At 37.7% G+C, this 13187-nt stretch overlaps 1 protein-coding gene across 2 annotated transcripts in view; it reads right to left on the minus strand.

The window, feature by feature from the left end:
* Positions 1-1001: 1001 nt before the first annotated feature.
* Positions 1002-13187, minus strand: part of KIN (Kin17 DNA and RNA binding protein) — a 37884-nt gene continuing 25698 nt past the window's right edge. For both annotated transcript variants that reach the window (XM_060006021.1, XM_060006022.1), the window contains 4 exons: positions 8396-8464; positions 7486-7585; positions 5904-6004; positions 1002-2175 (listed from right to left, as the gene is read on the minus strand). In XM_060006021.1, coding sequence (XP_059862004.1) covers positions 2113-2175; positions 5904-6004; positions 7486-7585; positions 8396-8464 — 333 coding nt within the window. In that variant the 3' untranslated portion in view covers positions 1002-2112. The remainder of the gene's footprint in view (positions 2176-5903; positions 6005-7485; positions 7586-8395; positions 8465-13187) is intronic.

The following is a 13187-nucleotide window of genomic DNA, read 5'->3' on the forward strand; positions in this document are numbered from 1 at the left end:
TATCCTGCGACAATTTCAGGAAGATGTTGGAGAAAAGAATTAAATGTGGGCGGTAGGGATGAAACATGGTTTTCTAAGAAGAAAACCACTGAGTCAATTCCAAACTTACAGATTTGGGGGAGGCCTATGAAATTTGTCATGTTTTATTTCTCCACTATAATCAGGGAGAACCATTCCCCTTATGGAAATTCCTCAGGTCACAAACGCTCACCCCCATTTACTGACACTATGCTCACTTCATTTATCAAACACCTACTAAGTGCTGGGCTTTACGTCTGACACTCCATATGCATTTTCTGTAGTTGTCACAACAACCCTGCCGGGACACACTATTTTTGACAATTTATACATTAAAAGCATTGAAATTCGAGAACATTAACTTTCCTGAGATGACTTAGCTAGTGAATAGAACAGCCAAAATTCAACCTAAAGTCTGCCCAACTCCAAAACCCAGCTCCTTTCCCCAGTACGATGCTGTCCAGCTATTTCGGAAACGCTTTAATTCATCCCATAACATTTTCTGTAAAGCTACTGACATCATCCTATTACTATTTCTTTTGCTGCCTCCTCTGTCTCTGTTCACCAGCAAATATTCTCCCACCTTCTGATAATAAATTTATCACCCCTCCCCTAAGGGTGGGGCTCCAGAGGGATGGCCCATGGGTTGGAATACAATCCAAGTCTGGCCAGTCGGTAGTATTCCAATCCTTTTACTTGGAATGATCTGTCCCGGTGGGGATCCATAAGACTCAATTCCAGGTTTTCTGCTGGAACTGTGACAGAAGGGTAAGATGTAAACCTGGAGGCTGGAGATGCTGGCAGTCATCTTGCTGTTTTGAAAAGTACCTTGAATGAACCCAACACAGAAGCCAGAGATGACAGGGACCCAGCCCTGAATCTGGACTGCTTGCACCCTGAATCTCACTTGAATCGAGGGTCTGCTCCTTCGCAGTTATATGAACTATAACCTTCCTTTTTTTTTTTTTCCCATAAGCAACTGTGAGGTGGGTTTCCTGTCTTTTGTATCCCTTCATAATATGCTGCCCTACTTATTTAAAAATGGACAGCTCACCATTGCTGGTGGGATTGTAAAATGGTGTAGCCACTTTGGAACACGGCCTGGCAGCTCTTCAAATGTTAAACATGGTATAACATGAGTGAGTTACAGTATGACTGACTCCAATCCTAGGATCTGAAAACGTACGTTCACACAAAATCTTGTACACGAATGTTCACAGCAGCATTATTCATAATTGCCTCAAAGCGGAAACAACCCAAATCCAGCAACTGATGAATAGTTTTTTAAAAATGCGGTATACCCATATGATGGATAATTGTTCAATGAAAAGGAATGAGATAGTGATCCGTGCTACAACGTGGATAACCCTTGAAAACATTATGCTGTGTGAAAGAAGCTGGTCATAAAAGATCGCATATCGTATGATTCCATTTATATGAAATGTCCAAAACAGGCAAATACACAGAGATGGAAAGTAGATTAGTAGTTGCCAGGGGCTGGGGAGAGAGGGGAGGTTAGGAGTGACTATGGATACAGGGTTACTTTCGGGGGTGATGAAAATGTTTCAAATTAGATAGTGGTGGTGCTTGTACAACTTTGTAAATATTCTAAATACCACTGAAATGTCCACTTTAAATGGGTGAAATTGTATGGTGTGTGTGAATTATATCTCAATAAAGCTGCTATTCTATTTATAGTTTGACTCTTTAAAATGTAATTATATTTACAGTTCAACTTTACTGATGAAAATAGAAATTTAGAGTATATGAAGGATTTCCTCTAACTATACGATTCTAAATTGTCCTATATAAAACACTTTACAATAATGTTCTTTTAATGAAGATAAAAAATCATCAAGGAAATATTACAAAGGAAATAAAAATAACAAAGACAAAATTACACAATTTTGATACTTCATGAGACGTAACTAGATTTTTCTGTAAGTTTAGCTAAACAACTATACAGTAATATTTAAATAAATCCATTTGTTTTATACAAAAGAAACACCCTAACACAGTAGAGTCTTGTAATGCCTTTGTGAACACCAATTTGATGCTTTAAGATTTTAATGTGCTGTTAACAAGTTATCAAACTCAGGCAAGTTTAGAAATGTCTTCGTATTGAATTCCTTCAACTCTGCGTCCTTTTAAAGGGCCCTACAAATTAAAATAATTGAAGAAGAGGTTAAGAACACACATGTACTTATAAGACAAGAAAAGGACACACACTTCTGGATCCAAATTTGCCTTTTTCACATCCCTAAGATACCACTAAGGTACCTACCAGCTCTACACATCTGTGAATTTTACAAGTATTCTAAAGCATTCTACGGCAACCTCATCAAGAACTGGCCATATTTTCTTCAGTGCTATGTGGCATGTGTTACCTCTAGACCCTGTGGCAGAGACTGGCTAGCTGGTCAGTATCTCCTCTGCTTCCTGGAGCAAGTCACACTTCCTGGCTCCTCCTGTGGTCAGGTATGCCATGAGATGGAGCTCTGGCCCAAGGAAGGGAACAGAAGTGACGCGGGCCACTTCCAGGCCCAGGCCATGCTCCCCTCCACAGGCAACCCGTCACGCTCCCTGCGGCCTGCCTGAAGCACACGGACACGGCAGCTGTCAAAACCCCGGTTGAAGGTGGTAGAGCCACAAGTTAGAAGGACCCTGGGCTCACAAATCACCCCTAAGAAAAGAGCCATTCCCTGATTCAGAAGACCTGTTCTGGACTTCAAAATGAGAAGTTCATGTCTATCATGTTTGTGCCATTATCAGTCGGGTTTTTTTTTTTAAATAACAAATATTATTTTAAGCAATACAAATCCTCATACTCAAAGATATTTGTCTAGTTTAGCTGTGACAGGCTGGTCTTATTACAGAAAATGAGACCAACCTGAAATATATTTTCTTGTTCCCTTCATATCCAACAAAAAGGGAAAGGGGAAAGAAAACTGGATTAATGAAAGATGATACCTGTCATAAAAGCTGATACAGCCTGGGAACACAGAGGCTAAGAATATGGGCTCTGGACCCAGACTGCCCAAGTTCAAACCCCACCCTCAGCAGGTGACATAACCCCTCAGTGCCCCATTATCCCCTAGTGGGGAACAGTAACAGTACCCTACATTACTGGCTTGTTGAGAAATATAAATGAGCTAGCACATATAAAGTGCTCAGAATAACATCTGGAACATAATATGCATATGAGCTCAATAATTCTTTTTTTTTTTTTTTTTTTTTTGCGGTACGCGGGCCTCTCACTGTTGTGGCCTCTCCCGTTGCGGAGCACAGGCTCCGGATGCGCAGGCTCAGCGGCCATGGCTCACGGGCCCAGCCGCTCCGCGGCATGCGGGATCTTCCTGGACCGGGGCACAAACCCGTGTCCCCTGCATCAGCAGGCGGGCTCTCAACCACTGCGCCACCAGGGAAGCCCAAGCTCAATAATTCTTAACTCTTATTATTAAATTTTTCAGTTAAAATTTAAAAGTTGGTCCTCTTTGCTGCAAAATATAAAATGATGATGATGACTCTAACCCTGGGCTGAGATTTTAACATTTTTTACCTTCCTTTAAAAAATGCTTTTAAAATGTCTTTCTTTTAATGTACTATAATGATTACATATAAAGGAAATAAGTTCCCAGATAAAGCATGACCCAGTTTGACATCATCAGGTTTAAAGGTCAAAGGTCAATCACACTTCTGTGATAAGAAGGCCAAGCAAGGGATAAAGAAGGGGGCCAGACTTGGGTTAACTAGGCAAGTATCTAAAAAGTTGGGGCTGGTTTTGAACAATTTGTGAGCTATTTAAAAAATCTGCTTAATAAATGTGTAAATTCCAAATCTTATGATACTGATACTAAAATTTAAGATGCCAGAAATAATAAAAATAGGAGAAACCACTCGAAAAGTTCATGTTTTTCAGGGCATTGACTTGGAGAAAACATGCGGACGTAGAGACAAGCTGACCGACATGCACAAACCACCACAGATATTTTTAATGGAGGCAGGCTGCAAAAGAAGAAGAAAAAACCAAAAAATTTGCATGTGGGTTTCCTCTCCCAAGAGTACACGCTGCTTTGCAATCAACCAGAAAGGCTTTCCCTGCGGATCACCTCCGAGGTTCTATCTCCATCCAGCTCTGAGAGCGATGAAAGCATTAGAGGGGAAGATGGAGCTGTGGGTTCACAGCAAGGCCGGGAAGAAAGCAGCTCTCGAAAATCATACAGACTGGAAACCAAAGCTGTGGACGGAACCTAGAATATCCTTAACAGTACTGAGTCGTTCTGTTTCCCTTAGATGAAAACGTGAAGCGGGATGTAAGTTGGATAGTATTAGGAAACTAGAAAGTAGAGGAAATTCAACCTGCCAAGGAAATACGAGAGTTTCCACGATCTTATGCTGATTGAATCAGAAAAAAAAAAACTGATTTAAAAAAGAACTTCAATCTGTTCATGTAGTCAGATTAATAAATTCCCTACTGACAGGTGACATTCCCTGTTCCTTTTTTTTCCCCTTAGAGTTTATGTTCGTTGGTGATTAGGTTAGTATTTTCAAGGACAGGGAAAAAATGCTTAATTTACTGAAATGTGATTTTTTTCAAATAAGAACCTAAATGGTTTTTCTAGAAAGCTTTCCTGAGACACATGTTCTCAAACCAGTTCATAGCTGGGCTCAGGGGACCTGAGAACTCCTTAAAGGGAACACATAAAATTTGGCAGTTTATGTGCAGTTTCTTGCAGAGAGCCCAAAACTTTCATCAAACTCTTCAGGAAGTTGATTATTCCCCCAAACACTAAAACTTCCTGTAGTGGAGATGAAAAAGCTTCTCGTTTAGAGGTAAAGATACACGGTGCGGTAGCGCAGGGATCTAAAAAGAATTAGGCAGTTAGGAAAAAACATGTTTCAGACCCTTCCTTCTGAAGACAGCTCAGGTCTCACTCAGCCTCATGCGCAGACCTGTCAGTGGACCGTCAGTTCTAAGTCAACGAACAATTTTACTTAAATGTCAGATTTCTTAAAATCTATTTATTGATCTCTTCTACCTTAAATCCTTTATGAAAGAAAGAAGGACATTAAAAAATATTATTGATCTCTGTGGCTTTTCCCCCACTAACTCTGACTATATATTCTCCACTAATCACACTACGGCAGATTGAGTTTTATGTTAGATGTGGGGGAAAAAAACTGGGATATAAAACTATGTGTAATATACACAATGTTATAAAATAGAAAGACTGAAAAAAAACAGACCAAAATATTAATGGAGGTTATCATTTGCCTGGAGGTTTACGGGCAATTTTAAAAATTATTTATATTAAATTGTATTTTTCAGCTTTTATCCAAGAGTGCTGCTAGAGACTGAATGTTTGTGTCCCTGTCGAAATTCATTCAATACATTCAAAATGTGATGGTATTAGGAAGTGGGGTCTTTGGGAAGTGATTAGGTCATGAGGGCAGAGCCCCTGAGAATGCATTAGTGCCCTTAAAAAGGGATCCCAGAGAGCTCCCTTTCCCCTCCCACCATGTGAGGACACATTAACCAGGAAACAGGCCTTCAGCAGACATCGAATCTGCCTGTGCCTTGATCTTGGACTTCCAGCCTCCACAAACGTGAGAAATAGATTTCTGTTGTTTCTAAAGCCACCCCAGTCTATGGTATTTTGTTATAGCAGCCTGAACAGATTAAGACACATAAGGAATTTCTTTTGTAATCAGAAAATAAAATGCTTTAGTAATGTCAGTCATTAGAGAAAATAAGCTTATAGATTTCCAAATAGGAGAGAAGGCAAACAGAAAGCCCAAACTTAAAACACGAATCCGATGAAAAAAAACCATAGCACATTTTAAAAGCATTTTGAAATTTCCGTCTTTGTGTAAACTATACTTACGGTTTCAATGACTATAGTAGCTGAAAAAGTCTTCTCATTGATGGATTCTAGGGTACCTTCATTTCCTCTGTAGCCTCCATTTAAAACGAGAATTCTTTTTCCTGTAACAGAAAAGGGTTAACACTTAATACAAAGAAAATGGCCACTTTCTTCTACTTTCTTACAGCCAAATGCAATTACACTGAATCAACATAGTAGAAAACAAAACTCTTCTCTTAGATGTTCTTAACCATTTAATATCTGTATGATGCTACAGTACAGTTTGTAGATACTTTGATAACTGTAACATCACAAGACTCCTCATTTTTTCTACTTATTTGTCAAGGAATGTTTTAATTTTATACCAAGGAGTATAAGGTTCTTGGAGGAGATGCCCAGAGCCCAGAAGTAATCAGAAAAAATTCAGCTTACTTTTAATTTCTCTCTTTTTAAGATCATAAGATGGTTGCTAGTTTCATAAAAGCGTAAATATGTGCCTGCTGTTTGGTTGAGCCATTCTATCTCTAAGAATTTTCTCAACACAAATCATATATCCATACAAAGATCTGTATGTGAATGCTCATATAGCAGGTTTGTTTGTAATGGCCAAGAGCTGTAAACAACCCCAATGTCCATCAGTAGGTGACTGGATAAAGAAACTGGCACATCCACATAATGAAATAGTTGGCAATAAAAAGGAATAAAGTATATATGCACACAACAACGTGAATGAATCCACAATGATGTACTTAGTGAAAGAAGCCAGACAGAAACACAGGACACGTGGTACGATTTTATTTATATAAAATTGTAGAAAACTATGAGCTAATCTATAGTCACAGAAGGCAGACTGGTGGTTGCGTGGGGGACGGGGGAGACAGCAGGGAGCGAAGGACTATAAAGGAAACGGAGGAAACTCTGCGGGGTGATGGACACATTTGCTAAGTTGATTGTAAGGGTGGTTTTCACGGGAGTACGCATGTGTTGAAAACATCAAATTGTATACTTTATACAGATGCAGTTTATGTTAATTACATCTTACTGAAGCTGAAAAAAAAGTCCACAATTTCTAATCCATAAAATGAATTTTATTTTATGGAGAAAGAATATAGGATCTGATAAACAGAAGTTTTAGAGACTAACATTATCACTGTGCCAGCAATGATACCGCCATGAAGAGTCTGGGTCAGAGGCAAACAACCTAACCACAGAAGCATTTATACTAGATATGCGTAAGACAATTAAGGAAAAGAAAATGCAAAATAATACTGACTTTTACTTTACCATCTCAAATAGCTAAACAAATATATTAATAATAATCCTAATATGATTGATTTTATCCAGATATGTCTGTGATTTGCTTCTGGAGAGAAAACAAAGATTCTAGAAAGGGAAAATTTATTTATGCCACAAAATAGCTTTCTCAGAGGACTGGTAAACTACCACCTCCCCAAGTCAAACTGGGATCAGTTATATTGGCAGTTATATGTTTCTAAAAAGGAAACTCGTACCCAGAACTATCAAGTAACGTCAAAAACTAAGGTTTTAAAGAATGGAATCACTTATTTCGATGGTATATTAAATGGTCTGCAGAAAGATTTACCTGGTGCTGGAATTACTGTTTCTAAATGAGTCTGGTCAAGTTTCAGCTTGTCTCCAGAATCAATCATCTTCACCACAGCGGTGTAATTGTCAATTACTTCCTGCCATGTAAAACCAACACTTTTATAACAGAAGAGACATGTGAACACAAAGTCCAAAGGACAGAAATAAATGTAAACAATGAAATTCTAACCAAAAGGTAAGAGTAACTTGTTTTAAGAGTAACTCCTTGTATCAATGGAGCTTATTTTCTAGATGCCATATATGACCTCAGGCTATGGTTCTTAAAGAATTCAACTCAAAGCGTAGTTAAGGTTTTCATCTGGAAAGAAGAGGCTGGTGACCTTAGAATAAGACTTTAAGAAATACAATGAGAGGGGTAATTCTGTGTCATTTCAAGTACAGTAGGAGGGCAACTTATGCATGCACAAGGGTGGGTGCTAGCATGAAACTATACTCAGGAAAAGCACAAGAAAGAAAAAGACTGGAGCATTGATTTTTTTTTAATTTTAAAATCCTACAGCAATCAAAAGATAAGTCTCTCAGGCAAACCACAAGGAAGTCCTCCTTGGAATTCTGGGGCCCTATTACATTGCCCGTCATTAACAAAGGGAATGTACCTTACTTACGAGCAAGGTGCGCTCACTGAATTTTTTAAGAGGTGCCGATGGGATTTCATACATACCATTTGCTCTAGTAAGAAAGCCGACCAAAGTTAAGTATAAACTATGGTTGGAAATGAAATATTTCCTCAACCGTTGGGAAGTCAGCCTTCCTTTCATGGAACCATCGAGAACCTTAGACACACTGCTTCTGTTACTAGGACTTGATTTTTAAGGAGAATCAAAATGGCTTTACTCAGCCACATGCCAGCTCCTTCACCAAATTCCATCATAACTCCATGTTCTTACCTTAACAATCCCCTTTTTCTTATGATATTTCTCTCCAAGTTTTTTGGTTATAATTTTCACTACAATTTCCTGGAAAATAAGAAAAAAATAAAGATGGAAGGAATGATATAAATTATCTTTCCTCTTTTGATCCTTCATTTAAAACATTTTCACCGAAAATCATAGTAAAATGTTAACTGCTTTGCTAAATAAGACATTTTGGAGTTGGAAGTCTTCCCAACGATGGCAGAACATTTCCTTAGTAATCTTTCATTCCTTCTGTCTCTTTTTATTCAACACAGTTGGTTACCAAGAGGAAAAAACGCGTATCTCATGGCTGATTTCCATAGTGAAGATTTCCTGAAATCTAGGACTTTCATCCACCAATCTCAACTCTATTAATCCAGGTCTTTCACAGAGAGCTTCTTTCTTTCTCTCCATTCAAGGAAGAAAAAATGCCAAGGATGTTATATGTTGACATTCACCGCTGACAAAAAAACTCAAGAGAGCAGGAGTCTCACTGGGAACTGCAAGCAACGGAGGCTTTGAGCTAAAGCACAACACTTTCCACAATGCTCTTTTCTCACGATGTTGCTCTGGATTTTTGGTAAGACTGGACTCCTCCAGACTAGCTCTAGCTAAAAGCATTGCTCTTCTGAGCATCTAGTTCTCAACGGGAGAGAAATCTGAGTTTATTTCATATTAATGCATTCTGAGCTTGCTTCTTTATCATTGTTTTCCTGATTTCAATTGGCTAATGGCTGACGATAAAAATTAAATCACTTGACTTAATTCCAGATTCACTACAGCAATTCTGTATTTGCTACTTCAAGTGGATACAGCAGAAGTACTAGATGGTCACAAGTACTTCAATAAGCCAGGCTAAACATTACATTAACAAAAACCTAGTCAGGACTTTGGGGGAGAATATTTAACAGCAGAAAAATATGTTTAAGAGAAGGCTTGAATGTTCTTATTCTTAAGTCAGTATTCTATTAAGACTTTCTCAATGAAGCCATATAATACCAACAGTTTCTCTGATTTCTGGGCTAAATTTCTCAAAGGCCCTCATGGGTACACACACTTATAATTTAAACATAATTCATTACTTCATTGTACTATTGACACTTGCTCATAGCACATCTGTCAAAACTTTCTTTTCTGAGTTTAAAAACTAAAGCTCTCCAATCCATCTCTGTGGGCTGCTGGTTATTTTAACACACATACTGCCCGTTTCAAAATGAGACACACACTGAGTCACTGGATCCCTGTTGGCTGCTCTTCCCTTTTTTTTTTTTTGCGGTACGCGGGCCTCTCACTGTTGTGGCCTCTCCCGTTGCGGAGCACGGGCTCTGGACGCGCAGGCTCAGCAGCCATGGCTCACGGGCCCAGGCGCTCCGCGGCATGTGGGATCTTCCCAGACTGGGGCACGAACCCGTGTCCCCTGCATCGGCAGGCAGACTCTCAACCACTGCGCCACCAGGGAAGCCCTGATCTTCACTTTTAATGTAACATTCTCCAAGAGGAGCTAGGAAGAAAATCTGAATAATTTACTATACTAGAAGATTACCAAACTGAAAATAAAATTTTATTAAAAGTATTGTCAATGCAGGGACTTCCCTGGCGGTCCAGTGGTTAAAGACTTCGCCTTCCAATGCAGGGGGTGTGGGTTCAATTCCTGGTTGGGGAAGTAAGATCCCACATGCCTTGTGGCCAAAAAACCAGGGCGTAAAACAGAAGCAATATTGTAAGGAGTGCAATAAAGACTTTAAAAATGGTCCACATTAAAAAAAAAAATCTTAAAAAAAAAAAGTATTGTCAATGGGAAGAGAACTTTTGGACTAACTAAAAATGCTTTTTTTTTTTTTTGCTTTTGGTTTGTTTTCTTTTTCCTTTAAACCAATGGTTCTGAACAAAGGTGATTCTAAACATGAGAATCACCTAGGCGGTTAGTGAAAATAGCCATTTCACCCCAGGAGACTGGATAGTGGTAGTATTGAAGCATATATATCTTGGAAAGAAATGGTCTAAATTTTTTTGAATTGTGCTCTGGTTAAGAACTACTGCTCTAAGCAAAATTCTTGATTACACTTTCATAAACAATATATGAAACTATTAATATCAAATGCTAGCTACTCGGACAGGGAAAGCAAACAAAATAATTCATAGATGGTTACCTCTCTCTAGGTCCTTCCTTTTCTAATCTTCACCCAGATTTCTACTCAGAGACGGAAGTCAGGGAGACTAATGCATCCCAGGAAGTACTGTTTATTAGGGCAGAGTACAACCTAGTGAATCTGACTGCCAGGGAAATCCTAGCTCATCACTTTCTAAATGACCTTGGGGGAATTACTCAAATAATCTATACCTCAGTTGTCTCACCTATCAAAAGGGAATAATAACAGTAATTACCTTGTAGGGCTGATATGAGAATTAACTGAAATAATTCATATGAAGCACTTTTTTTTAATCGTTTTTCTTTTCTTTTTTTTAATTGAAGTATAGTTGATTTACAATGTTGTGTTAGTTTCAGGTGTACACCACAGTGATTCGGTTATATGTATATGTTTATCTATTCTTTTTCAGATTCTTTTCCCTTATAGGTTATTAAAAAATATTGAGTATAGTTCCCTGTGCTATACCGTAGGTCCTTGTTGGTTCTGTTTTATACATAATAGTGTGTAACTGATAATCCCAAACTCCTAATTTATCCCCTCCCTACCCCCTGCCTTTCCCCTTTGGTAACCATAAGTTTGTTTTCCATGTCAGTGGGTCTATTTCTGTTTTGTAAAGAAGCTCATTTGTATCTTTTTTTTTTTAGATTCCACATATAAGCAATATCATATGATATTTGTCTTTCTCTGTCTGGTTTATGAAGTACTTATTTTCTATTTAATACAGCAAGGATTTTCATTTTACATAACTTATTTCATGATCTTTCATGTGGTCACCAGGCAAATGTTTCCCATTGTATAAGAACATAAACTAAGACATGGAAACAAAATTATTTTTAAGCTAGTGAGGGAATAACTATGAAGATTTAAATTAGAACTTTATGCTTTTTGATCTTCAAGATCATTATTAATAATAATAATAAATCAGAAATTTTCAAATCAGAAATTACCCAAATAATTACTTTTCACTCTTGTGTTATTGATCAAGCCAGCTCCCTTAAGGATAACTAAGATACCCTGAAGGTTTTATGAAAACTTCATATTCCAGTAAGTTCAAAACCGAGCAGCAATAAATAAAAAATATTTAAAGTACTGAAACGTTTAAAAATTATTATGCAATTGTTATCTTAAAAGAACAAGAAATAAAGTGAAATAAGTCACAGAAAGATAAAAACTATGACATCATTTATATGTGGAATCTAAAAAATACAACAAACTAGTGAATACAACAAAAAAGAAGCAGACTCACAAATATAGAGAACAAATTAGTGGTTACCAATGGGGAGAGGGAAGTGGAGAGGGGCAATAAAGGGATGAGGGAAAAAAAAGTTATTATGGGCTTACATGAAATCATGTGTGTGAAACTTTTGAAAACTGGAAAGCACTACAGAATTTAAAGAATCTTTCCTTCAATAAAAAAATTTTTTTAAAGACTTTAGTAAATTAGATTAAGAAAAAACGAAAAAAGACAGAAGAAGCAATAATAAAAAAGCAATAAAAAACAAATCTTTCCTTGAACTTATATAATTAAAACGTGTTTTTAGAAAAGGGAACCCTGTTGCACTGCTGGTGGGTATGTAAATTGATACAGCCACTATGGAGAACAGTATGGAGGTTCCTTAAAAAAACTAAAAATAGAACTACCATATGACCCAGCAATCCCACTACTGGGCATATACCCTGAGAAAACCATAATTCAAAAAGAGTCAGGTACCACAATGTTCACTGCAGCTCTATTTACAATAGCAAGGACATGGAAGCAACCTAAGTGTCCATCAACAGATGAATGGATAAAGAAGATGTGGCACATATATATAATGGAATATTACTCAGCCATAAAAAGAAACGAAATTGAGTTATTTGTAGTGAGGTGGATGGACCTAGAGTCTGTCATACAGAGTGAAGTAAGTCAGAAAGAGAAAAATAAATACCGTATGCTAACACATATATATGGAATCTAAAAAAAAAAAAAATGGTTATGAAGAACCTAGGGGCAGGATGGGAATAAAGACACAGACCTACTAGAGAATGGACTTGGGGACATGGGGAGGGAGAAGGGTAAGCTGGGACAAAGTGAGAGAGTGGCATGGACATATACATACTACCAAATGTAAAACAGATAGCTAGTGGGAAGCAGCGGCATAGCACAGGGAGATCAGCTCGGTGCTTTGTGACCACCTAGAGGGGTGGGATAGGGAGGGTTGGAGGGAGGGAGGGAGACGCAAGAGGGAAGAGATATGGGGATATATGTATATGTATAGCTGATTCACTTTGTTATAAAGCAGAAACTAACACACCATTGTAAAGCAATTATACGCCAATAAAGATGTTAAAGAAAAAAAAAAAGCTGTTTTTACAACAAAGTACCTAACTGGGTATTCTTATAGCAAAAACTGAAAATAATTCCAGGCTTAAATTCAAATTTGTCCATACACAAATTTGGCATTAAACTCAAGAAACATTACTGGTCCATGAACATGAAGTAACCCTCTAATAACAATATAACAAATACTTACAGAGTAGATGCAAAGACAAGTCATTAAAGTTATAAATCTATCTACAGAATTTACAGATATTTAAGAAATTTAGTCATTTATACCAAATGCTATTTAAATCATTTGCTTAAAAGCACATTTAGA

The sequence above is a fragment of the Delphinus delphis genome, chromosome 2 (assembly GCF_949987515.2).
Source record: "Delphinus delphis chromosome 2, mDelDel1.2, whole genome shotgun sequence".
NCBI lineage: Eukaryota > Metazoa > Chordata > Mammalia > Artiodactyla > Delphinidae > Delphinus > Delphinus delphis.